General features: G+C 43.4%; 1 protein-coding gene across 1 annotated transcript in view; it reads right to left on the reverse strand.

The window, feature by feature from the left end:
- Nucleotides 1–27,407, reverse strand: part of LOC108237182 (cytohesin-3) — a 36,180-nt gene that overhangs the window by 3,204 nt on the left and 5,569 nt on the right. Inside the window, exons 2-12 of the mRNA XM_017418426.3 lie at nucleotides 17,880–17,962; nucleotides 17,009–17,073; nucleotides 15,670–15,736; nucleotides 15,467–15,585; nucleotides 11,659–11,739; nucleotides 11,467–11,579; nucleotides 8,868–9,016; nucleotides 8,587–8,698; nucleotides 3,061–3,137; nucleotides 828–899; nucleotides 590–744 (exon numbers count right to left, since the gene is read on the reverse strand). Of these exons, the coding sequence (XP_017273915.1) occupies nucleotides 590–744; nucleotides 828–899; nucleotides 3,061–3,137; nucleotides 8,587–8,698; nucleotides 8,868–9,016; nucleotides 11,467–11,579; nucleotides 11,659–11,739; nucleotides 15,467–15,585; nucleotides 15,670–15,736; nucleotides 17,009–17,073; nucleotides 17,880–17,962 (1,093 nt within the window). The remainder of the gene's footprint in view (nucleotides 1–589; nucleotides 745–827; nucleotides 900–3,060; nucleotides 3,138–8,586; nucleotides 8,699–8,867; nucleotides 9,017–11,466; nucleotides 11,580–11,658; nucleotides 11,740–15,466; nucleotides 15,586–15,669; nucleotides 15,737–17,008; nucleotides 17,074–17,879; nucleotides 17,963–27,407) is intronic.

The raw sequence follows: 27,407 nt of genomic DNA on the forward strand, positions 1-27,407 counted from the left end.
TTGATTGAGCTGACACCGAAAACAGTAAGCAAACAACTGACCTTAAAGAACAAAGAAGTCGATTTTACAGATATCGACCTAAGATCTGACGCGGTAATAGCCAGGAGACCTTCAGAACACGCGCTCCGAGCGGCTTGTGATGCTGCACATCCGTCCTCCCCTACAGACAAGGTTTCAGGAACTCACTCAGACCTGCGATCTCGCATCTGTGGCCGCTGAGAGGCTCTATAACGTCATTACAGCACGGAACAATTGAGTAATATCATTTTCTGCCCTGATATCGATCGTTTTTGTTGGGGGTTTTTTTGCCAGTGAAGCTGAAGCTGACTGGATGACGGCCAGCGAGCCCGATCAATAACGAGCTGGGTGCTTCCTCCCTCCTCTGCTGGATAAAAAAAAAAGGCAGCAGTTTGGACGGGAGGTGTAAAAATGCTGCTAAAAGACTTCCAGGGTCCTGAGCAGGACGGTGTGTGTTGGTCTCTCACAGTGTCAAGGTCAGCCATGAGAAAGTCTCACGTGGGAGCAGACAGGCGCTGGCTATGTGCCCTCTAAGTGTAAATGGATCCACGCCAACGCGCCGCGGTCTTACTTGATGGATTTGATCCACTCCTCCTTCTCCTCCGGGGTGGGGGCCGATATCCTGTACACCACGTGGTTGCCCTCGACGACCCGCCCGTCCGCCTCCGTCTTGCAGGCCTTGATAACCTGACCCTTGTGGCTGGGGTTGTAGAGCTCAAAGCAGTTCTGGGAGCGGGGAGAAATGGAAACAAAGCATTTTTTTGTTGTCGTTGTTCTAACAGAACAGGTTTTGTACGTTCGGTTCTTACAGGTTTTCTCGGCTCGTCCACTTCTCTGATGCTGAGGTTTTCGAGGGGAATGATCCCGCGGGGCTCCTTATCCTGACGACACAACGGAGAACAACTCTGAACACCGACATATTGTTTATTTATTTTGTGAAAGCATTTTTTTTGTACATGAAGAAGGACAGAACATGGACAAGGGATCCTCAGATTAGATGCAGAATCGATAATAAAACCAAATCTAGGCTAAAAACCTGATTTTATGCAAAACAGAAAAAAAAATTAAACTTATAATTACATTTCATCCAATGATAAAATATATAAGATCAGAGCCAGAGTTTTAAACTCAGATCATGTTATGTTGAGAAATGAGTCACGGCATTTTTTTGGTCAAACTTTAAATAATAATAATACGTGTGATCTCACGCCACACACCGAGGTCAGAGTATGTGTTGTGAATGACTCTCAGCTACTACCACACCAAATCTTAGCTCGATATCTACAAAACCAACTGAGTTGCAGCCACTTTTGTGTTTCCCACATTCGGTTGGCTGTGGCGGCCATCTTGAATCGAGTTGACTCCAGAAGGTAATCGGTTGCAGACGTACGTCCGATGATCGCTTTCTGTGAACTTCATTAAAATCCATCTGCTGGTTCGTGAGATATTTTGCTAACAGACACACATTTCAAAACATTTTCGCCTACCTTTCACCTTTTGGAGATGGGTCATAATGAAAATTTAAATTAAAATTCGAGCTTTTATTTAGGTTTTTCTAGTTTCGCTCGGTTTTTATTCTACCTGTGAATCGAATTTAGTAGAAAAGGCGTCACCAAACTCCTATCATTCTTTTGCCCTTTTCCAGTAACGAGCAGACATTAAGACAAGCATTTTAAACGTGTTCCCTGTGATCAGGCTCAGATGAAATATTCTCATTAAATATTCAGGACTGCAGACGAGTTATCCCGTTTGTTGGTGGTGGGGAGGACTGTTACCCGTGAAGCTGCAGCGCACTTCCTCTAAACACGACACTTCCCCTGAAGCTTTCAGATCCTGGTCATGGAAGGGACAGCCCCCGAGGGAGGTGTACCCCCACGCCCTGCATCCACCCCCCACCCCCCTCCAAGCAGGGCTGCAGTGTGTCTGCAGTGTGTGTGTGTGTGGAGGGGGAGACCTTGAGGAACAGGCTGCTTGTCATCTTTCCTCTAATGAGGGGGCACAGCAGGGGGGGGGGGAGGAAATGCCCTGGGACAGCTGCTCACAGCTGGCTGATGTCTGCTCTGCAGAGTGCTGAGGGTCTCCTGGCTCAGGGAGGTGTGTGTGTGTGTGTGTGTAGGGTACTGCCAGATGTGTTGCTGCGGGCTCGCAGATGTTTCCCTCGATGCCTCATGTTAATTGCTGGAGTGTGGCTCGATTTGGTTAAAGGGCTGCACGGGTTAAACAGTAAATCTGTGGGGCAGAGACCTCATGCTCTGATGTGTGTGTGTGTGTGTGTGTGTGTGAGGAGGACACACACAATGTACAAACAGAGATTAGAACTGAGTGCATTTCCTGTCCTTGGCTCGTTCCCGTTTTGTTTAAAACTGAGCCACGCTGCGTTGTTCCTCCATCCCTTTTATTCACACAGAGCGGCTAACCCCGAAGCTATCATGTGAAATATTTCTCCTAAAATTAAAAAAAAATTTGCCAACAAAAATCCTAGCATTCCCACCGCCTTTCATGCCAGAGGCCATCTCATGTTGAGAAACGACGAGGTTATGATTGGTTTGGTCAAAAAAAAAAAAAAAAAAAAATAGTACGTGCAACCTCGCACAGTCTCATTAAAATCCATCTAGTGGTTCATGAGATATTTTGCTAACAGACATAGACAGGAAACATATTATCGCCCACCTTTAAATGACGTAAAAAGCGTAGGCACATATCAGACTGAATAAACACAAATATGTTTGTTTAGTGAACAAAACAACTGTTTTAATGAAATGGGATTTAACTCTACAATGAATCTGTTCACACGTTGGAGGCTATCTGTGTCTTCATTCCAAACCTAAAACGAAGGGGTGTAATATCCTGCAGAGCACCTGGTTTGGTAAATTTGATCATTATCCTCGTCATAATGTTGCTAAGCAACCAGCAAATACAGCCGGAAGCAGCGGCATCCCTCTCTCCATCAAATCAAACTAATAGCAGAAAGGATTTCCGACTACACGATGGTTTTATCTTCGACCCCGTGTTTGCTGCCCGTCCTGTTTGCGGTCTACTCACCGTGGTGTACTCGAAGTAATACAGGCAGTTGTCGGTCAGGATGAACCACCTTCTCTTCCACGTTTTCACTCGGCCGCCTGTTGGGGGAGGGAAAAAAAAAAAAATCAATCAGGATTTGAGCTCCGGCTGGAGAGTTGACGTAGAAGCTAACCTGCAGGAGGGCCCCCAGCTCCACGTGCCGCATCTGGTTCTGATCTGCGGCGTATGCCCCCTCCCACACACATACACACACACACACACACACACACACACACACACACACTCCCCAAAGACTGATGCCCGCAGGCAAGCGCGAAGGAGGGGGGGGGTTGGGACGACAGTTGAACCCTGTGTTACCTTCCAGTAAAAAACGTCCAGGAACGTGAACCAAAGCTTTTCTTTGTTTACATTAACAGTCAAACATCTGATTAGAGCCCCCACAAAGTCTCCATCTGCCTCTAATTAAGACTAGATTATTGGGATTATTGAATTTTTAGTTAATTACACAATCGGTGACGCAATCTGCAGCTTTTCCAATGTCATCAATATACAATCTGCAACAAGTGAGCCGTAACGATGTGTTCGCTGACTCGGCTGAATGTACACAAAGCTGCCGTTACTGATGTCATTCTCGTTTTAAGCCCTGTGACAGAGGCATCTGGCATTTTAGCAGTTTCCAAAGTGACCATTTAAGGTTAGTGGGTTAGCTGCAACATTTTCTCAAGTAAATAGTTAACATTAGTCAGGACTTTATAAGCCGTGACGTCAGAGGGCGGGAGAAGAGGGCAGAAGTCCTCGCCCAGGTTGACTGCCTCCCAGAGATGATGACCAACGCATGTATCTAATGCCGCAGTGCCCTCCGAAATATACTCGAAAACTGCCAACATAAGAGAATTTCTTTCGACGCTGTCCAATTTTGATGGTGATTGGTTCAGGCACGGCAGCGGGCTCGGTCCTCGGTATCAGCATTGTGTCATCACGAAGGCAGCTCCTGGGACTGAGTCCAAAACAAATTTCTCCAACGGGATATTAAAACATTTTTTAAATGGTATCAGATTGTATTGGATCGTATGAAAGCGCACAGATGGAGCAGCAGAGCAGAAGCACATCATTTTAAACACCCCGCCACACGCGAGTCCCCTCGTCACACAGAACTGGAGCTGGTTTGATGGAAGGCAGAATTAGAAGGGGATTCACTAATGCGTGGGGGAAAAAAAAGAAAAAAAAGGGTGTCTGGCAAGTGCAGCTGAGTTGATAGTGAGCAAAACAGGAAGAGAGCGAAATCCATGACAAAGCAGCGGGAGGCAGCGAGGCCTGCAGGGCAGCGACGCAGGAAGGACGATGAAACGGGCCAAGGGTCTTCGTTATTTCACTGCGCCCCCGGCCACGTAGCAGAACGTCAGCAAACTCAGGCAGCCCAGTCACCTTAGCTCGAGCATGGCCGTGCGCTGAAGCTATGGCAGGGCTGCATGACGTGCAGGCTAGTCTCTGATGAAGCACGGAGCGGGAAACCACCTGTTCAGCTCACCTGCGGAGGACCTAGCTTTATTTAGAGAGCAACACCAAAACCTGTGGCCGTTGTAAGCAATGTGTCAACCTTTTACAGTTTTTTTTTTTTTTTTTTTTTTAATTTAAAAAAGTAACAGTACCACGTTTTAGGAAACATGCTTTTTGCCTTACTGAGTTAAAGGTTTTACAGAAAAGGATTGATACCCTTCAGCTGTCATTCAAATTTCAAGCTAATCAAAAGATTAGCTTGAAAACAAGACTTTAAACAATTCCAAAAGCTCTCCTTCTTTTGAGAATAAAAATGACAAAGCGATTAAAGAGATAGGCTGGTGATTTTTGAAGTGACGCTCTGTCAAATAGTTCTCAACAGAGAAAATGGTACAAGTCTTCCACTAAGCTAGGCTAGGCTAACGGCTAGCCAAACCAGAGCCCCTTTTATATCGCCTTTCAGGCCTACAAAACTACTCTCTCAGAAATGTTAGAACGGTGTGAAAGAACGCAACATTGGCTAATATTAAACCTCTACACTTTTGCCTGGCAGCTTGTTTAGTTTGTCAATGAAACGATGTAAAAGTGGCCCCCAGGTTTGGTTAGCCATTAGCCTTGCCTGGAAGAAGACTTCTCGTCGCCATCCTGAGGTTTTGTGGTTGTTTCCGTCTTTTCGCTACTGTGGTTTCGGCTTGTTCTTGCTCTTTGCGTTTTCTCTCTGTACGCCTTTCTAGTTGACCCCTCCCCCAGTCAGTCCTGCTCCTCAGTCCTCACCTGTCCCTCGTTTGACAGTTCCTCTCAGCTGTCACCACTTGTCTCATCCGTGCCTGTTTCTTTTCCTCCCGGTTCTGATTCCATCATCAGTCAGTCGTACTGTTTGTTTCCCTGCCTTTTTTCCCCCCTTGTGCTCCCTGATTTTTGTATTTTCAGCCTTTTGTGTTCATTTTCATAATTAAAGTCCGTATTACATCTAGTCCTTGTGCTAGTCTGCATCTTTGGGTCCTTCCTCACCAATTTATGACACTAACTATTTGACAGAACATCACTTAACACATCACCAGACTATTGCTTTAAAGGGATACAGCGAGCAGCACAGTGGTTTGATGATAGTTATCTTTTATACCAGGGGTTGTTGTTGGAGTAAGAGCTCTGTGTGCACCAACTAAGACGAGGCCTGTGTGTCATCCAGCCCCCTCCAGAGCCACAAGAGGAATGCAGTCAATCCCCATGCAGATCAAAGCCCTCCAACCTGACTTGGTGGTGAAGGAGATAACCCATCACCTCCGAGTGCCGGGGAACACATTCGTCCTCTCACAGCTCTGATAAAAGAAGCCAGCTTTATGAGGTGGCTAGCATGTTCAGGGGCCCAGTGCGCTGAAGAGATAATGCCAGCTGATGCCAGTGCGAGGACAGTACGTGATGATCTGGTAGGAAGGAGGAGGACGAAGTGTTACCTACCTCCTAATACAAAGATTTAAGAGGGAACAGCCATTACAGAACAGAATGAAAGAATATAAAGGGTGAGAGAAAAGGTGAGAAGCAAAGGAAAAAAAAAAAAAAAAAAAATCACTCAAAGTTTCAGAAAAACACTAAGATCACCATGACAAAGAGGTGGGAAGAGAAGCTCCCTTTCTACTAGCTTAACAATGAGAGGAGAGGAGGCAACACGAAGAACAGATTCACAACCAGGACGACAGCCGACAGTTTTGAGGGCAAAAACGAGACCTTAAAATGTGGTTTAAATGTTACCACTAGAGTTGAAGCTATAAAAACAGAGAAAACAGCGTTAGTCGTTTGAGGGAGCCCAAGCTTGAAATTGAGCAATTTACAGCCGAGCTCAGGTGCGGCGATGTCTCGAGATTAACCGTGACGTTTTCACGGAGGCAACTTTACAACAATGTGAACATGCAGCTGGTAATAAAAGCTAATTTACACATTAGGTTCCCAGCAAACATGATGTAATCCAAGGTTTATTGGAAGCTTACCGGGCTGTCACTGTTGGCGACGAGCTGGAGACACAAAACTGCGTATTTTGACTTTGAACTACACTGAGCCAGTTGAGGTGGCTCGGGCATCTGGTGAGGATGCCTCCTGGACGCCTCCCTGGTGAGGTGTTCTGGGCACGTCCCACCGGGAAGAGGCCCAGAGGAAGACCCAGGACACGCTGGAGGGACTATGTTTCTCGGCTGGCCTGGGAACGCCTTGGGATTTCCCCGGAGGAGCTGGCCCAAGTGGCTGGGGAGAGGGAAGTCTGGGTCTCCCTGCTTAGGCTGCTGCCCCCGCGACCCGACCCCGGATAAGCGGAAGAGAATGGATGGATGGATGGATGGATGAATTAGTATTTACGACATATTTGGGGAAAAAAATTGCCAGATGCTTGCATACAGAGTTTTATTTACTGTATGACTATTCTCTTTTACGTCTCCAATCTGTCACAATTTAGTTTTATAAGCTGCCTCGCACTTTCTAAACCGGGGAAACTGAATCGAGAAAAGTTTTGAGGGGGGTTCCAGGTGTGTGCGACCATTTTGAGAGCGGGCTTGTCTTGTGAATTTTTCTGAACATGTTCAAAATTCCTGCAGCAGCCCCTGTAAACTGAGGACCCTGGCGAAAGCTCCAGCGCGATCCGTCTCCGTCAGCCACAGCCCGGTCTCATCATGTACAGGACACAAATATCGCGGCACCTTCAGGGTCCTCGGTGGCTTTTCTGAGCTGGAATAACTGTACAATAAACAGCTTCAAAACCAAACTCCGGAGCTCATCTATTGTGTGTTTCAAACTATAAATATCCCGTTCACATCGTTAAATGAGTTGTGCTGAATAATCCAAACTGCCATGACTTGTCAAGGTCTCTTGATTTCCTGTTAGCGTCCTGTTAGCTGTAATCGTGACCCTCATCTGAGAGGAAACCAGTTCATGTGGTCAGGAGCAACCGAGGCACGAGGCTGAACTGGAAGCTCCCGGGACACGTCAGTGTTTCTGCCGAACAGTAAAGATAATTTACCGACTCAAGAACTGAGCTGTCCGAGACCACATATCTAAAATCTGCAACTTTGAGCCTGACTGACATTTGCAAACGGCTATGTGGACAAAGAAAGAAAAAAAAAAGGAAAAACTTCTGCAGGAAAGGTTTAGGATTCGAGTTAACAGGATGGATTCGACCCCAAGAACGCTTTACTACATGTTAAGCATGGTGGTGGTAGCATCATGATCTGGGACTCTGGAAAGGGAAACATCTAAAAAAAAAAAGAATTGTACCCATAGTTGACAAATAGAAGAAAATTGGACATGAGTGGGTCTTCCAACAAGACGGTGAACTCAATCTCATGCCAGAGCTAAATGTGGGCAAAATAAACCAAAGAATAAGCTTTTAGAAAAGCTCTTGGAAAGTCATAACCTTTAACAAAATTAACGTGGACCGCGACTAAAAGTCCAGCTTTTGCAGGGAAACCAGTCTGACTGAATTCTACCAATCCTGGGAAGAGGGGTGTCAAACATTCAACCAGAACCAGAAGTGTCCAGTCAGTCAGAGGCCAACTCGTTGGGGAGATTCCAGCAAATACCCGCTTCAGTTCATACCTCTGAGACTGTGCCGATTACAGAGAAACCACAAAAAATAATTCAAACTTGCACATATTGTCTAAAAGACGTGTCTGCTGCTTACGATAAAGCACTGGAAGACATGCTGATGATGGGTGTATGTTAACCTCTGACTTAAAATGACGCCTTTAACAGTTTGAAGCACATTGAAGAATTACGTCCTAATTGACACAAGTGATCGAATAAATGCTAAAAGCAGGCTTTTAATCCTTCTAAAATATCACAAAAGTTTTACATGGTGTGCCTTGTATCATTTTCTGTTGGTAATTTTTAAAAACTCAGTTATTTTAGGCATTTTAACCCAATGGCTCCTGACTTTCAGAAGAAAAGTCCATCATTAACGCAAACACATTAATTCATCAGGAGACAAATCAGAAACCCTACTACGAGTAATGTTGAGGCCCTGCGAGCCGAACCTGGGCTGCGTTTTGTAATCATGAACGCACATACCGAGCTTCAGGAGCCAGCCCTCTCTGTCGGGGTTGAAGAACGTGTGCGTCAGATCGTTCCCGTCGTCCTCGGGGATTTTGAAGGGCTCGTTCTTGATGCTGTCGTAAAGGTTCTGCAGACAGCGAGGGGGGGGGGGGGNNNGGGGGGGGGGGGGGGGGACAATCCATCAAACCGGGAAACGGGGGGTGGACGCGGCTCATTCGTGCTGGGTACGTGTGACACAGGCATCCCAGATTATCAGTCGTCACACCCACACACACTCATTACAGACAAATCCTCACCCTGAGAAGCTCCTCTGGCAGATCACCTCCTTCGTTGATGCCCCTGTTCATGGAGATGAAGCGCTCGACGGGGGGCTTGTCTCTGACGTTGGGGTTGTGCAGACTGGTGTTCAGCATGATGATGGCGAACGACAAGACGTAGCACGTATCTGCAGATGGAGGGAATTCAAAGATTCCAATAAAACATCCCGCCGCCGGGGACTTATTGACACAAAGTCTCTGGATTTGAATAAGACGTCAAAACAAATAAAACGGGGAAAAAAGGGGTGTTTGAAGAGCTGCTTCTCATTAAATTCTCAGGGTTTTTGATAAACATTTTGCTTTTATTTCAAACGTGAAACATTTTTTATCCAAACCAGAACAGGACATCGTCAGCATACAGCGATAGTTTGTGCTCGTTCTGATCGTCTAGATTTCAGTTTTCGCCTACACACACACAGGCATTTGTTGAATTCTCAACGTAAAACTTGTAAAAACACACATTTTACTCTCAAATGATTCAAGGAGACATTTGTTCAAAAGTAGTCAGACAAAAAAAAAGGAAGAGACGAAAAACTGTCATGCACCTTTCTGCTAAGATTTCAGTTTCTCTAAATTTTCTTTAATATCCTTAGATATTCGGTTCAAAATTACATACAGGTGTGAGAAAAAGATGGTATATCCTGTATGTGACAGACAGGTTTACGATCTACCTGCTGTGTTAATGCTCCTTGACTCACATGGACCAGCGGCTGCTTGGAAATGAATCATTCATTCCCTTCTCTCTGTCAGTCTGTCTTTCTGCTCACGCTGACACATTTTGTTTCCTCAGCCGCCTAATGTCTGCCTATTTCTCCATAAAAAACCCTAAACAAGAGCGCCGTACACAGAATGGCACTGAGGATCGAGGGAAACTTCGAAGCAGCTTTCTCGTGGCTGCGGTAATTAAAAGTCCACAGCCACGCTGCGTCTTTGTGAGCTCGCTGCACGATTACTGTCACGGACAAGGCCCCGTGTTGACGTGCTGCCCTACACACACACTTACACCGACACACACACACTAATAAATATGTATGCCACGCATACATGCAGATGGAGCCACGTTTAAATTTATAAAACTACAATCAGTTTGGCCAGGAAACCCATGGAGAAAATAAAACATTTAGAAGTTGCATCCTACAACCTCCAATTCCCAAAAAGTTGGGATTTTTTTATAAAACAGAATGCAATGATTTGCAAATTTTATGAACTTATATTTTACTCACAGTGGAACATAGCAAACATATCAAAAGCTTGAACTAAGAAATTGAAAAAAAATAAGGCAATTTTGAATTTTATGGCAATAACATACTATTTTCTTTTAAAAGTCTGTGAATGATACAGTCTGAGGTTTAGTGTTGTCTTGATGAAATATGCAAGGCCTTCCTTGAAACAGACGTCTGCATGGGAGCAAATGTTGTTCTAAAAACTTGTATCCAAATGTCTGCATTGATGGTGCGTTTCCAGATGTGTGAGCCGCCCAAGGCAGAGGCACTAATGCACCCCCATACCATCAGAGAGGCAGGCTTTTAAACTGAGTGATGAAAACAGGCTGAATGGTTCCCTCTTCTCTTTAGTACAAAGAACATGGTGTTCATGGTTTTCATAAAGAATTTTAGTTTTTTTATTTGTCTGACCACAGGACAGTTCTCCACTTTGCCTCAGTTCTTTTTAAATAAGCTTTGGCCCAGAGAAGACAGCCTTATTGCCTAATTATCTTATTTAAAAATGTTACAATTTCTTAGTTTAAACATTTGATCTGTTCTATTACGAATAAAATACGGGTGTAAGACATTTTAATTTGCATTCTACACAACATTCTTTTACAGAACTGGGGTTGTACATGTTACCACACACTGTACACAAACTTACGTGCACCTTAACATCTGCGTTTTAGCAGACATGTTTGCTCAGCAGGCGATCGATTAACACAAAGCTCACTTCACCCTAAAAGCACGCCGCCTCCATGGGACCGCATGCACCTGCGCCAGCCCCGTACACGAAAGGTCAGTCTCTCAAAAACCTCTTCAATTATTCACAGACAGATGTAGCTTGCAGGCTTTGTTTATCACTAAACCATGTATCACTCAGTCAGGTTCCCTCCGCCTGAATTATGGATGACCCGTGTTTGTTGCCCGTTGTTGTTGCTTTGCCGTGACGCCGCAGTGAACTGGAATCTCTGGCTGTTTTAATCTGGTTAATCCATATTGAGCTGTAGTTACAGAAACTCTCGGGGCTTAAAGATTGAAGTGCATTAAAAAAAATATTAACATCACTCACATCCTATTAGAGGCTGTATTTGTGTCAGGACATAAAGTGGGCTGTGCATAAGTGAGGATTTTGTTCAACATTTTTTTTTTTGTGCAATTTCAAAAACGTACTTCTTTTTGTCTGTCCTCCGTCTCCCCGCCACGGTTATTGGTAGTTTCTGCTGCATTTTTGCTCAGCAAAAACAAACAAAGAGCACCTATAACATCCCTCGACCTTTGTTTCAGTCGGACGGGGCCGCAGCCCGTCCGACAGGCCTGTGAGGTCACACCTGAGAGGACGGTTCGCCTTTTTACCCTGCTGAGGATCTGACCTGTCGACTGAAACACTCCAGGGTTGCACTGGCAGTAGCGCGAGGCAAACGCCTCCATCATCCGGTCGATCTTCTGGGCTTCACCCGGCAAGCGGAAACTCCACAGGAACTGCCTACAACAGAGAGGGGTCAGGGTGAGCATGACGGAGCCGACTCGGACTCATTTTTGTTTTTTGTTTTTTGTTTTCTCACCGTAGAGCCTGGACGAGGTTCAGGTCTGCGAACTCGTGCAGCTCTACGAAAGCCTGAAGCACCTTGATGTTGAAGTCGTCCCTGGTTTAGAAACGAAAAAAAAAAAGGAGTAAGGTTTACGCATCAAAAAGGGTGTCGTTAACAGTTTTAAACCCGCAACAACGGAGCTGAGAAGGTCATATTGAACCCTGAACATAGTTTTCTCTGCATTCCTGCCGTTCTTCTGCTCTTATTCATGTCAGATGTTCTGCAGCTCTGGAAGCGATTGAAACAGTTGGCCGACTCCGAGGAGGAGGGAGGGCGGCGACGGATTAAATCTGACGGGGAAATAAACAGCAAAGAAGACCAGGACCACCCTTTTTTTGTTAGAACTTTGTTTGGCTGTTGGGCCGACTGTGAAGGAAAAGTCAACATCTGCTGTCAGACTGCGGTCAGAGCTGCTCTGGGTTCATCCTCCTGAGCCTGGATCAATCCCTGATCCTGAACCACCATATTGACTCCTGAAGGGCTGACGGTGCTGGCTTACAATAAACCTGCACTGTGACACGACATGATGGGGTTTAGCTTGAGAAAGACATCGAGGATTGTTATCAATGATTTTTCTGTACATTTTTTTTTTTCACAATGCAACTCCTTCTGCATACTTTGTGTTCTTTTTTAGTTATTCTTATATCTAAACATTCAGCTCATTCAAAAGATGGCTGGTTTTTGTCTCCTATTGTTTTCAAATGATACAAATATTTTTTCCATAGAAATACATTGAGAACTCTTCGAGTCCTACAAAACATTTTTGAAAATCTGTTTCAGCATACTTGCTCTGTTTTCGTTTTCTTATGTTATTTTTACCTTTTAGCTACTGTTCTGCTTATAGCTTTTAGCTAGCCTTTTGACCTTCAGCTACCATTCAGCTACTTTTACCTTTTAGGTAGCATTTTACTATCTTTAGCTTTTACTACTTTTATTTTTTTTGCTAACCTTTTAGTTAGCCTATTGCTACTTTTAATATTTAGCTACCATTCAGCTACTTTTAGTTTAGCCTTTTGTTAACTTTAGCTAGCTTTTTGCTACTTTTAGTTGGCTTTTTGTTACTTATATCATTCAGCTAGTCTTCTAGCATTTAGCAAGTGTTTTGTGACTTAAATTCTGGCTAGCCTTTTGCTACTTTTCACAAGGCGCTTGCTATTTCAGTTTTAGCTAGCGTTCTGCTTCTTTCAGCTTCAAGAACTCACTTTCAGCTCCTTCCGTCTCTCTGTCAGAAGCTGTGCTTTGTCCTTCACTGCAGGTCAGATCGGTCCGATCAAATGAAACCTGTTCTCCAAGGCTAAAAGTGGGTTTCAGACACATTTCTGGGAGCATTAAAGAAATTCTCTGTGGAGTCGCTCCTTCCTCCTTCATCTTTGTTTCTCCCTCAGTGTGTAATGATCGCTTCCTGCTCCTTGTATTAAAGCGTAATTAGTGATAATTGCTAAGTGTAGACCATTAGCTTGGCTTTATTGGGACTTCTGGTGAGTTTGTGGCCTCTTTGATAAACGCCTCCATAACTAGAAGTCTCCCCTCTTTCCCCCTTTTTCTTTGGTTCTCAGTTTTATAAGGAGCGTGTGTTTCACAGCTGAGGTAAAGCTCTATCGAAACCTTTTCACTCGGCTTTTGCGATAGACGAACCTGTTTTTTATCAAACACTTTAAACGAAAAGCCATCATTAGGTTTGGATCGTTCACCATCTAATGCGCCGTCCCCTGACAAAAACACACGTCGTGGGACTTTATGTTGTTTATAAGTGTTTATAAAGTAATTCTTGTTTTCATTTGAGTCCTGCAGACACAACAAGAGAACGTATTTGGTCTTTTTATTCCACACGTTCATTAAAAAAACAGCATTCGTTGAAAGAACGTATTACTACAAGTATAAGTTTCCAACAAAGATGTGACACAACCTGTATGAATTCTGGCAATATTTTTTTGTGTTTGTGCATTTGTTGTGAAAATAAAAAGGTCAACGGCGTTTCAAAATAAGAGCTTGCAAATTTATGGCACTAAGTGAGACGGTCGAGCTGACTTAGTTGACTTGAATAAAAAGAAACAAAAACAACTGACATATATTTTATTGGATCTTTGGGAGATTCACCCTCTGAAAGTAATCCTTCTAAGCCTCGGGTGTCATGCCGCACCCGAGTCTCATTATGAATGCACACATCCACCGTAGAAATATGCTAATTAGCCCCGCCCCTTTCTCCACACCTCGCCCGGCTGCAGCTGCTCACCCTCAGCTACGCTCAAACACTTTACCACCTCATCGAACAGCGAACGTTAGATAAATCAGATCTGGCTCGTCCCTCGTCCTCGCCTTTCTTAGCTGATTGCTTGTTTTGCTTTTGGCTACTTGGTGTCAGCATAACCCCCACCCCCCGAGTTAAAATGTTCTACCTAAATTTCTTATTATCAAATATTATTTTGTTGAAAACTGAATCAGACATCCAAAATATTAGTATCACCTTTGAAAATTACCATTAAAAATGTTTTTTTTTCAAATGAAAATGCCAAAAAGTGTGAATTACATAATAATAATAATAATAAAACATTTGCATTTAGCTGTTCCATATAATTGGCCACAAACTGTCCTGTTAATGTGTTAAAAACCAGGACCTTCAGCGGAGGGAGTTTGTCTGAAATGGTGACATTTGCAGCTCTGTTTGCTCGGAGCCGCTCTTCGCTTCTCAAAGATCAGCCATCAATCACTGATGAAACTCGCCGGTTTTACTTTTATTAACTGCAGGAAACATCAAACATCAGCTGATGTTATCTTTCTACAGATCCATGGGCAGGAAAACACAGCGAGTTCTGATCCACGATTCACAACATCTTCATTTTATTGTTCTGTACGTTTTATACAATCTAACTACTTCTGTATCCTTTGTTCTGTTTTAGCCGTTCGCATATTAAACCGTTCAGCTCAATCAGGAGGTGGCTGCTGAGGCTTTTGGTTTTTAAAACTTTTATAATTTTGAAAATACTTTATTTTAACTTTAAAGTTTCCCCACAGAAACACTTCAGGATCTTTACAACACCTTCAAAAAAAATGTTCTCTTTGAAATCTGCTTCAGCTGCTTTTTGTCTTTTTATGCTACTTTTTAAAATTCAACTACCGTTTTAGCTTTTAGCTAGCTTTATGATATTTTAAGGCTTTTTGCTACGTTAGGCATTTTTGAAACTGTCCTGCAACTTTTAGCTTTTCGCTAGCTTTTACAATATTTTTTACCTTTTACCTACCATTCTATTACTTGTAGCTTTTAACTAGCCTTCTGCTACTTTTAGCTTTTTGCTAGTTTTTTGCTACTTTAAGCTTTTTGCTACTGTCTTGTATTTAGCTGCCATTCTGCTACTTTTAACATTTAGTTAGCTTGTTGCTACCTTTTGCCTTTAGCTACAGTTCTGCTACTTTTAGCCTTTAGCTTTTAGCTACCATTCGGCTACTTTAAGCATTTAGCTAACCTTTTGCAACACTTAACATTTAGCTACCATTCTACCACCTCTAGCTAGCCTTTTGCAACTTTAAGCTTCCCTTCTGCTGATTTTAGCATTAGCTATTGTTCTCCTTTTTTTAGCTTTTCCAGTTCAGGCTCGTCTACATTCAGTGCTCAGCTTCAGTTCTGATTTTCACAACTTTGAACCCTCTGAACGTCGTTCTGCTTCCTGCAGCTCTGTGGAGCTGGACGGACGTTTTCCTGCCAGCTGCGTGTTCACCTGAGAGGACTCCACACCGAATCTACAGATCTGCTTCAAACCCCGTAGCAAGTGGAAACCTTTCTCACCGCTCGCCTAAGTAGTCTCCGATGACGGTCTTGTTGAGGCCCTCTCCTTTGTAGAGGAACTGGGCGATGTCTTCGGGAGTGTGCTGGAGGAGGTCATTCTCCAGCAGGAACTGGATCCCCTGCAGGGAAAAAGGTTCACGTCAGTCACAAACGGGTGACACAGAAGGGTCACAAAGCAGGAAGCATCCATCACGGCGGGGCACCTTTTTGGGATCCATGTTGAACTTCTTTCGACCCATAGCGATCTGTTTGTTCCTCTGGGAGGTTTTGCTGGAACACAAATGGAAATGTGGAGATTTAACAGGGATGAAGGTGTTTTATTTAAAACAACACCTAAATATCAGATTTCCCAACTAAACATGACAACAGACTGAGTAACATGAGTTTGAATGCTGACATTTAAATGTATTTTAAATCAGTTTTAATTTAACTCATTCTTTAGGTTATTACAGTATATAGGCCTTTTCAGAGCACTTCACATGATCATGTTTCAGCTGGGAACAAGTTATTTAACCCGAACTGATGCGGTGGGAGGCTCCTCATTTGTTAAACAACCGTGTTTAAAATAAATATGTTAATCTGTCAACTTATTGGCATGCATCAAGCAGAGAAAACATTGCTGAAACTACTAAAATCGGGTTATGAACTATCCAATGCATTATTAAGAACTAGAAGGACAGTGGGGAAACATCTTCTTCGAAATAATGTGGTTGTAAATAAATCTTGAATGATCTTGATCGGTGATCGATTAAATGTTTGGTGAAATCAGAACGAGGTAAAACAACAGTAGAGGTCACGGCTGAGTTTAATAGTGAAAGTAAGAACATTTCCACACGCATAATATGAAGGGAACCCTAAGGATTGGGACTGAACAGCTGTGTAGCCTTAAGAAAAACACTAATCAGTGAGGCTAGTCGGGGAAAAAATGGCTTCAATTTGCTCGGGAGCATAAAGATTGGACTCTGGAGCAATGGAAGAAGGTTATGTGGTCTGATGAGTCCAGATTTACCCTGTTCCAGAGTGAAGGGCGCTTCAGGGTAAGAAGAGAGGCAGGTGAAGTGTTGCACCCATCATGCCTAGTGCCTACAGTACGAGCCTGCGGGGGGCAGCGCTGTGATCTGTTGGTCTGGTCTAAGTTCAGCACCAAAGACTGAGATCAGCTGACCACCTGAATATACTGAATGGCCAGGAAATCAATGGTTTTTTTCTTCCCATGTTCCAAGATGCAATGCAAGAGCTTGGCGAAAAATTAATGCAACTCTGGACAGAAATAAATGCTGCGACACAGCAGAAGCTTGATGCCACAGCAAATGCGTGCCGTAATCAATGCAAAATATTAGAGTCTGCCTGTCTTAAAAAAACAAAAAAGTCACAGAGTATTTAAAAGCATTGCTTAAATAAATGCAAAAGTTTGCCAAAGTTCTCGTGTTTCCAGCGCCCAGGTCAGTTACTTCACTGAATAAAAAAGATCCAAATTAAAGAACAAGATACAAGAGCTCCAACAAATAACAGCGCAATGAATCTAAAAGCGTGGTTACGTACCTCTCCCCGACACATGTCAGCTGCTCGATTTCCGTCATGACTTCTGCGATCTCGAACTTTAACCTCTGAGAGAAACAGAACAAAGCAGGCTACAGTAACTTTATGTTAAAAAAAAAAAAAAACGAAACAAGATCAGACTGAGAACAAACTGTCAACTCCGGACAGTTTATCACTTCTTCATGAGCAAACAGAGACACACAGGTCGTCTGTTCACGGCATGCAAATGAACCAGCAGCGCTGCTGCAGCTTCAGTGTAAAATACTGCAAGAAGAACCTGGGACGTGTGACCGAGTACGCACAGATATTAAAACAAAGTTTTGTCTGAAACCCAAATGAGCTCATTGCAGGGTATAAAGTGACATATGCAAAGGTTTGGGCACCCCGGTCCAAATATCTGTTAGATAAAACCTTTTTCAGGAAGATCAGGACTTTATTTTAGTTTTGCACATAAAAAAAAGATGCCAACATGCAAAAGTGACCAAAGCTGTCAACTTTCCCCAAACTCTTAGATTATGAATACTATCCTACTCCTTGAATAATACAGGCACATGCCTGATCTATAAAAGAGAATGATTGAGACCCAGACAGCTTCTTCTGTTGGTGAGGTTGAGCTCAAACAATAGAGCTGCTCCTAGAAATGTAATAAAGAGAAACAAATACGCCTGTTTCGCTGATCAAGACCTTGCAAAGGGAGCAACGTCTGCTTGAGAAAGAAAACCTCTCTTGCATCCTCAGCACTAGCCTGGTGCATTTTGGAAACGTCAAAATGTAATTTTACCCAAACCTTTGCACGGCACGGCACACACTGAGGTCACCCCAGCGGCCGGTTCTGCACGCGCAGCACGTCGTTTCATTCGAGACAAAAACACACCTCGATGTCGTCCAGCAGCTCCTTCTTCCTCCGTCGGATGTTTGACAGCTCATCCCTCTCCTCCAGAGACAGATCGTCCGGAACTGAAAAGGCATGGCATAAATTTCACGCTTTCAGCTTTAACTCAACAAAAACAAGAAGAAGCAGAAAAGAAAAGAAAAGAAAAGAAAAAAAAACCTGTCAAGTAACAGGATTGCAAAATATAAAGGAGGACCAAAGTGAGCCGTAAATCCGGTGGAGCACCAATAAAACCGTGCGTTCACAGTAAATCAGCTTGAAGAGAGAGCTGCAGCTGTTTTCACCTTGTTCAGCTGGAACGGCAAACTCCAGGAGCCTGGAAGTTCGTCTTAATTAACCGGAGAATGGCGGTAGGCGAAGAGTCTTAATTATTCCACTTGAAAGTGTTCCTCCACGCCCCTCCTCCGTTTGCCCCAGGGGGAAATGCTATTAATAAAACTAATCCGAATTAGGTTTTCGTTCATTAAATGAGAATTTTCACAGCTTAACGCAGCCTACGACCCCGATTCCCAAACCCCTGAGTGTTTCCCAACCATGAGCAAATAGGAGCTTCATATCTTAGGCTTGTTTTTTTTTCCCATTCTTCCACAGCTCTCTTATTTTGAAATTTCCCCAGTGTGTACTTTACTTATCAGTTCTGGACATCTTTTTGAACTATAGAGAGTCTGGAAAAATCCTGCTTCATTTGGCCGAAACCGAAACACTTTCATGTCAATTGCAACTTCATGGCTCCGTGTTGCTGAAAGTGAGAGGGGGTGGAGGGTGGGTCTGGGGGGACTACATCATTTATTTTCTCACACAAGCAGGAATCTGCGCTAATTAAAGCAAAACAAGGTCACTGGGCTGAAGAGGAAGAAGCATTCAGCCCAAGAGCTGCACTCGGGGCAGCCAAGTATTGTTAAATATGGCGTAACAAAAACAGAGGTACTTCCTAACCCCGATGTGTAATCCTGAAGCACCGTGTTGCGGAGCAGGTCCACAGCAGGGAGAGCTGTGGGATTTTCCTTTGTGGACCATGTTCTAACGGACAGCACAGAGGGATCCGAGTGAACGAGGCTCCAGAGTGTGAAAATGAATAAGTTAATTAGCGTTGCTAACCTCCGGCTACCTCTGAGCGCTTATGTAACACAACTGTGAGCTGTGTGACTGTAGCTTTAACCAATTAGTGCTTTCAAAAAGTTTCAAGGCTGTTTCGCACAACTCATTATTTAGCCCACATTGACGGAACTTGTGTCAGTCCGTCCTGCAGCGTCCTGCAGCGTAACGGGAACACAACTACTGTTTGTTAGGGGACAGACGTGTAAAAGGTTTTGGGATGTGCAGATTAAAACCTGGGGCAACAGTCCAAAGTTTCAAACATGCTCTACTTCTATGAGAAGTCGAGCCAAATCACTCCAACATATTTGGTCATTTCAAACCCTGACAGTTCATGATGTTAGGCTAAAAGCTAAATTGGGCTTTTTTTATTTTAAAAAAGAACTTGATCTGAGTGTTTGATAAGTTTCCTGCCTTCTTTTTAGAGAAAACCGAGTACAACTGCTCTTCCTTTAATCCTCCTCTATCTAAAGGTGTTCCCCAAAGCACTGTGCTCGGTCCTCTTTTCTTCATCTTCTATTTCCTCCTCTCGGAAACATTATGCATGCATCCCCATTGTGTGTGAAAGTGCAAAGTCAGAGTAAGCGGGTGATATGGATCCACGGCTCATAAAGAGGCAAATGAAGACTTCCGCGTGAATTACAGAGTGGCACATGCAGGACACTCTTCTAACCAACGCTGCCATTACCCTGCAGACTGAGCACACTGATCCAGAAGTAAGACACCTCTCTTTGGTTTTTGAGTCAGTTATTGAAGCTTAATAAAGTTGTCATTTGTACACTGATAAGATGTGACACAGGGCTAAGGCTAAAGTAGCTTCATTTGGTTTTCCTCTACATATATCTGCAAACCTGAAGTAATTTTTTTTACTCTAATCCCCGTTTTTGAGCTCCATGTCAACAAAATCCCAAAACTGCTCTTTTCATTTAAAACACATGTTGAGAAAGCTCTGGCTCACGTTTTCACATAAGCTAGATGTGATGGTCCAGTGACCACATTACATCTGTTCTTTAGCCCTTCCCATCCTTCATTATTTACCAGATTCATCAAGACCCTTCTTACATTCAAACCTCCAAAAATCAGGTCTCTTCCTCATCGACTTGCTTTATCAATCCACTCCTTTTAACTTTTGTTTCTCTGATGCCAAACTTCTTCTCACAGCTTTGAGGACTATTTTCCTGGACTTGGAGCAGATTTTTTTGTTGTTGTTGCTGGCTCAGAGCCTTTGGCTGATCTGTTCATGTTCAGAAGACACATTTTAGTCTGTACTTCATGACATGTTTCATGTCTTGGTTGCATTTTTACATGCCAGTTTTAAATTACTTAAAGTAACTCAAAAAGCTGATTTATTTTTTCGGTAAATCAACATAGCAACCTATAATGGCAACCATTTTTGTTCTAAAATTAAGATTTATCTTTAACAACCTGCCCAGAGCTGTAAGTGGTGAGCAAAAACCAAGGATCGACTTGTTTTCTGCAAGCCTTGGGCAGTGCATTAGCAAATGGATCTATTACTGCAACATCTGCCTTATTACAATCTTGATTCATAACATCCATCTATCCATTTTGTTTACTCGCTTCTCCTTTCCGGGTCTCCAGCCATCACAGATCTAATGAAAAGAAGATGGTGCTCACATTAATAACACTCCGCCACCATTAATGGCAAAGCATTGCCATTTCCTGTTGCCTGTCTACTTTGAGGTCTTGAGAGCCACACATTTGATTACAGGGAGGCCATGCTATCGGTGTTTCCGTTCAAATGGATTTTCCTCTACAGAGGTGGTCCACCGATTAAATTATTAACACACTTCCTGTCCGTGACACTCTATGAATAAGCCAAGACATAAGGTGGAGTCGTGGGGCTAAAGCTGGCTGCTACCATTCCTCAACTAAAATCAATTAAGCTGTGTCGTAGAAAACAGTAGGTCCTTGATGTGTTACTGTAGTGGGACAATTGCAGCTGGTAATAAAAGTAGGCTCCAGAGGGCTTTAATTCCATCATGTCCTCCTCCATATAGAAAAAGAGGCTTCAGTAATTTTCCCCCTAAGACGAAATCTCTCTAAATCTACTTTTAAGAGTAAATCCCCCGCTGCTCTTCACACCCAAAACTAATAACTGTTGCTGACCACCCACTAAACCCAGAGGCATCAATGCAGGAAGTGCCTCCAGAACTTCAACAATGCTTAGTTCGGTCACACGTTTAGGTTGAGAAGGTGAAAAAAATAATCAAATTGCCAGGCTTTTATTTTTTATTTTTTATAAATGGATTTGAGAACTTCCCTACGATCAGCGCTGAGTGAAAATCCCACGCTCACTTAACACTGGCTCCAGTCCCAGTCACACTGACTCACGCGGTGGAGAGGTATTATCCAGATTCACTGGCTTTATCTAGCGACTTTACAAGTGGATGAGCTTTAAAAAAAAAAAAAAAAAAAAAGAAATTAAGATAACCCTTTTACCCAATTTATCCCTGCAGCTCACTGCGTCCCATGCAAAGGAAGCAGGAGAGACTACTTCCTCTGGATCCAGGCCCTAATCTGAAGCCTCCTGTCCCCAATCCCTCTTAGTGTGGACAAAGACATGCTCTGCATTACAGCCCAGGTCGTATATAACGACAGACGGGCATGTGGCGGGACATGCACATGAGATGCACCAAGGCCAGCTGGCACTAATCCCACACGCTCACCCTCCCCTTCGCTCTTTAAGCTGAAAACGAGTCTGTCAAAGTGGAAATGACGTGTATAGCTGCAGATGTTCTCGCTGGATAGCTGTGGTTGGACTACTTCACCTCTGGATAAAAACAATGTGACGGTGTGATTAGCAGCAGATAGTCTGGTGTGGCTCGCGAGGTTCCGGCCACCGATGCAGGAGGATCAGCGAAGGGAAAAAAAGGGCCAGGCAAAGCGAGGAGAACAAGGTTACAGGAAGAGAGCAGGGTCACATTTATGGAAGTGTACCAGTATGCACAGGAAGCACGATGCTAAAAAGAAAGTGAGGTTCAATCCTGACCTTTAGAGATCAGCGTTAGCGCCACAATTCATGCGTAATACAGTCTACGTGATTTCAGAAAAATAAGAAACGTGATTTTGCGATTCATCCTTGGGGCCAAATTTGGATCAGTACATGTTCTTATGAGCTACAGTCCAATGTAAATGTATCAATACTGTCTTTCTAAAACTAACATTTACCCAATTAAATATATAAAACTCCAAAAGATAAGATTTAAAAAGTTGTCATTCTTCCAAGAAAATACAACCTTGCCCTTTAAAAAGTTAATATCTGTCAGTGTTATACAAGCAAACTGACACAAAGATTTATTTTAAGTGTTCAACCTTTGAATTGGCCTATAACACCCAGATGTGGCCGACGCTGATCATTTAAAGACATCTGTAAACTCAACCAACCTAATTCAAGATGGCTTCCATAGCCAACTGACCTTAAAAAACACAGAATGGCTATACCTCAGTCAAGTTGATCTATACTGACCTAAAATTTGTGGTGGTCGTAGCTGAGACCGCACTCCCCAAACACATATTCTGAGTCAACGCTGATTTGGAGTCAACCCTGTTTGTCTGTTAGCAAAATATCTCATGAACCAGTGGATAGATTTTAATCAAACTTTCAAGAAATATTCATAAGATGATGTTAGTCTAAAACTCTGACATAAAGGCAGCTGTATTCTCACGGTATACTGTGATGCACAGTCTGAAATATTTCAGGAACAGCCTTTAGTCTTTGCGTGATAAAAAGAGATTTCAGGAGCTATTACGCCCTTGAGTTTTTAACTAACTCTGAGATCACAAGCTGAATCTGGGGCTCAGGGAGCTAAAGAGCCCCCGCGCTGATTGTGCTGCTTAATCTGCAGTTTTTTTTTTTCGGCGGGGCCTCCCACTGCGATCGCATTTACGGGAGAGTGTTGCTGCATAGGAGGTGGTCCGAACACGATGTCCTCCTTACATCGCACATCTGCTCAGCATCAGCCCTGCGTCTAAGTTAAACTCAGTCAATCCAGAGGCTTTCACAGCCGTGCGCCGGCAGCCAAAGTAACCAAAATCTGATTATTTGATCAGGCCTGAGAACGACTGAGATGGATGCCGTTTCTTCTGGCATCTGGGCAGAAGGAGAGGCTTTCGCAGACAGACTCCATGTCGGCTCACAGAAACGGATTTCTGACGATGATTAACTTTTAAACGGGACAGACAGGGAGCTGTAAAAAAAACAAAGACCTCATTATTATGGTTCACTTTTATTTTCTCACACAGTTAGCGTATCCGAATATCTGGAGTCACGTAGATTCAGTGCCTCTTGACTCCCACCAACAGACACTTCACACCTTACTTTACTTTGTGCTGCATTCGAGCAATGTGGTCAGAATGGAAAGAACGGGGAAAACTCCCTTCCAACACTCCAGGCAACAGCAGCCTCGCCAACAGCTCTATGCGAAGCATCAAAACTAGGAACAAATTAAAGGTCCACTACCTTTCATTCCAAAGTTTGAAACTAAGATCATTATATGATGAGAAAGGAAGCAGATATAGCCATTTAGGTACGATCTTAAAAATGTTGATATGCATGCATGCAAAATCAGGAGATCTTGTGCAAGGTATTTATTTATGCAAGTCAGAGTGAGCCTCAGCTTGTACCGCATCAAAATTTATAGCCAGTTTTGTATTTTCAAAGGTCAGTTGGATGTGGCGGCCATGTTGAATTGAGGTGATCCCAAAAAGTAATCAGCTGTACATGCTTCATCCAGTGGTTCCAGTTCCATCCATTCTGAAAGTTTCATTAAAGTTTGTCAAGTAGTTCACAAGATGATCCGATGAAAACCTGTGTGTTTAAATCTGTTCGCCGTAGAAGCTTGTCTGTCATTTTGTCAGCTGTCTGACGACGCCTGATTTCATCAGCAGCACATCAGCGAAATGCTTCAAGACAGCAACGTGAGTCCGAATATTACGGAGAAGAAAAACGGCTTTGGGTACGGCAGTTTGCCTTTCTTGAAAAGGGGGGATGCATGATTTCAGAAAAAAACACCTGACTGCAAATATTGTTGAACAACAAGATGCTATCAGTTGCAATAAAATCACATTTTCCCCCTAACTCACTCTTTCTGTTCCCTCGTCTGTGTTTTAGCATCTTGACCACTTTAATCTGAACTAAATGTGAGCATCAAGTGTAGTGAGAGTCCACTGAATTGGACAAATCTGTTACTGGTGAGCAGAACATGAAATAATAGCACTTGAAATACAATCACCCATGAGTAAAGATGCTACAGTGACAATATAGCTTTTATATATTGCGCAGCTCCCCTGAAAAACAATTTTATACAAACCATTTTTGTGAGAAATGCCCATAACACCCTGTCTTTCTCCTATATGTACTCCAGTAAAAGCTCATTTCTTGGTAACTAAAAATGCTTTACTGATAACAATCAAAACCCTGAGCAACAGTTATACATTTTTCCTACAGCAGTAGTGGATGTATGCTCACTCTCTGAATATCTTGTCTTAGATAAACCTTTAAATCAGTGTTAGACAGTTTTGTTTTTTTCCATGGCACACACAATAAAAGATGAGAACGACGTTTGTAATTTCCTGCCCGTCTGAACATGTGCAGACTCCAGAGGGGACACGAAGGGTCAACCCGGCTGACGGCAGCTTTGTACCAGCCTTCTTGTGATGATTGTGTGTCTGCCTGCGAAAAACAGGGACTTTAGTGGACCTCGGGATCATAGTCACAGTGAGACCTGGACAGCCTTTGACGCACTGGAAACAAACCAAAGTGTCAAAATAATTCTGTTCCATTGGTCTTGAAACATACTGTTTTTAATTTTTTTTTTATTAAATGGAAAAAGGTAAATGTGAGCATGTTTACAGTCGACCTGCTGGATCTAAGACTGTCTTTGTTCTCATCCAGTTCCTGTTGAATCAGAGGTGAAAACAAACTTGAACAATGACACAGGCACAGAAAATGAAAGGAGTCTGTGTCAGAGCGGATTATTATTATGTACAAGTATTTATCGCTTCATGAATTTCTCACTGGCCATTTTAAGGTGTGAAAACCTCATCATTTTTGATAACAGCTTTATGACAGCCCCATTTATGACTTAACTTAGCTATTAAGTCCTAAAGGTCGTTCAGGTACAATGAGGTAGATTGAGGTGCAATAAGAATATGCTTAATCTTGCATAGGGTCCCCTTAACACCGGATTAAGCCCCCACTATTTGCTCTCCACAGTCTATATGACTCATTAAAACATAGATGGAAAACCTCCTTCAGTGTGAAGTCGAACAGGATTCTACTACGCTCTTAGTACTCACCAAATAGCTATGTTCCGTGTCAGCAACACACTCTCCTGCCCCCTCACTACAATGTATACATCAGCAGCACGTTCCCACAACAATGCTACCTGTAGAACCACAATCGCAACCGTGCACCACGCCCTGCGCCCCGTCCTGGCACAACTATCTTGAACCACGTTAGAAAGCAGCTCCACACTAGGAGATCAAATCCGGCTAGCGCAATGTTGATGGAATGATGGGGTTGCAAATTGGGAACGAGGACAGCGTAGACAATCCTGTATCAAATCTGCAATATCGAAGCCACGCCAATGACTGTAGGCCATGAATATGCTGTAACCACGCTCCACCCAGGACCTTGATACGCTGCCACCGTGATGATAAACCACCAAGGAAGTTTTGAACATGCTCAAGGTTATTGTGGACCTAAAATGCTCTATCACAGTTGGTCCTAATGTGCACCTGAAGACCTCCCCAAGACCCTTTTAAAAACCTTTTTTTTTTTTACAATGTAGTGGGGTTGTCACCCAGTGTGAATTAGGCCAGAAGGTGAAATTTAACTGTCAGCTTCAAGCATGCAGCACTCACTGCAGTTCTCCTCTTAAACAACAGGTGTGGCTACTGATAAAATGCCGACATGTGGCAGGAATGACACACGAAGAAGAGTCGTGCGCAGGAAGTACGTTCTTCATACAAAAACGTAACTAAACGGTTTCATCTTGTCCAAGCAGTTTTCGAAGTTTATTAAATATCTGCAGTGATGGACCTTTTAGGCATTTGAGTAATTTTATGGATGCTTGTCGAAGCGAACTCGCTCACAGATTCTGCCCTGCTGCTCTTCTTGTCTCCAAGTCACCACTCATACAGTGCGCGACGAGTTAGAAAAACCAGTATGTGTGATGTCCGTTTTGACATGAGACGCCAGCGAACGGCGGGTGTAAACCAGGATTAGATGTAGGAGAACCAGCAGCCAAGGTTATGTAACACTGGGTGAAAACTTCTCAGATCGTGTGAGATTTAAGGTGAGGGCAGGCTGGGCGTTTTCCATTTCTATTCAGCCAGAAGTCTAGAAAAACACGCCGCCCCTAAATCCTCCCGACCCCTTCCCTCCACCCCTTGTCCTTATGGTCAGCTGGACTCACTCTTCTCGTAATTGTCCTTCCAGTCACATTAGGTGTAGATTACTTGAACACAGTGCATCTCTCCAGCTGTCTGTCAGTGCCCCCCTACGCTCTCCCCGCCCCCACCCCCACGCCAGACTCCTGCTCATTTAATTTGCCATGCCTTTTTATCTCTGCAGTCTGAAAGAGCTTCCCCTTGCGTTTACAGCTCCAAGTAATAATTCCAAGTTAAAGCACTGCCCTATTTACAACGGCAGAGATGTTGCCTTACAAACGGCGACAATGTCTCGTCTCTCTCTCACACACACACACTACCATGGAGATGGCGACGTGTTGGAAAGCCTCTGCAGTCTCTCTTCTAATCAGCTCCATATGGACAGAGCAGTTTGTTACAAGCCCTGACTAAATCTCCCCACATCTCCCGTCTCCACCGTCGTTGTGTTTGTGTATTTGTCCGCTTACATGTGGTACGCTATACTGTACGCCTAATCTTCTAACATTTACCGCAAAACCCATAATCTTGGCAGTCAAAACGGTTTTCTGTTCTTTCCAAATCGTCCCTTAAGCCTTTAAACAACACAGCCCGCCTACTGGGTCGACCATGGTGATCGTAAAGGGTACACTTTAGCACATTTCAGCACCCACGCTTTAATACACATGGGAGACTCGTTTGCCTGAACCCAAGGAGACATTTATTTGAGCCTGCTTGGGTGTTGAAAGGCATTTCTGCCAAAGGTGAATTTCTTTCTTCACCCAAAGTGTACAAAACAAACGTACAGTTGATCTGACATTCACATGAAAAGGCTTTAAAGCTTCAGGAAGCACTTGAGAGGCATCCTGGGTTTGCTACTTTTAAAGAGAAAGAGTAATAGAAAGAATAAGAGCATAACTCTTTCACTCATATCAGTCATTTAAAAGAAGCTTTTACTTGGAGCTAACTAGCTAAACTAACTCATCTGCAAAATCGTGTTTTCCTCACTGGTGTTATTTGTCATAA

The sequence above is a fragment of the Kryptolebias marmoratus genome, linkage group LG17 (genome assembly GCF_001649575.2).
Source record: "Kryptolebias marmoratus isolate JLee-2015 linkage group LG17, ASM164957v2, whole genome shotgun sequence".
Classification (NCBI taxonomy): domain Eukaryota; kingdom Metazoa; phylum Chordata; class Actinopteri; order Cyprinodontiformes; family Rivulidae; genus Kryptolebias; species Kryptolebias marmoratus.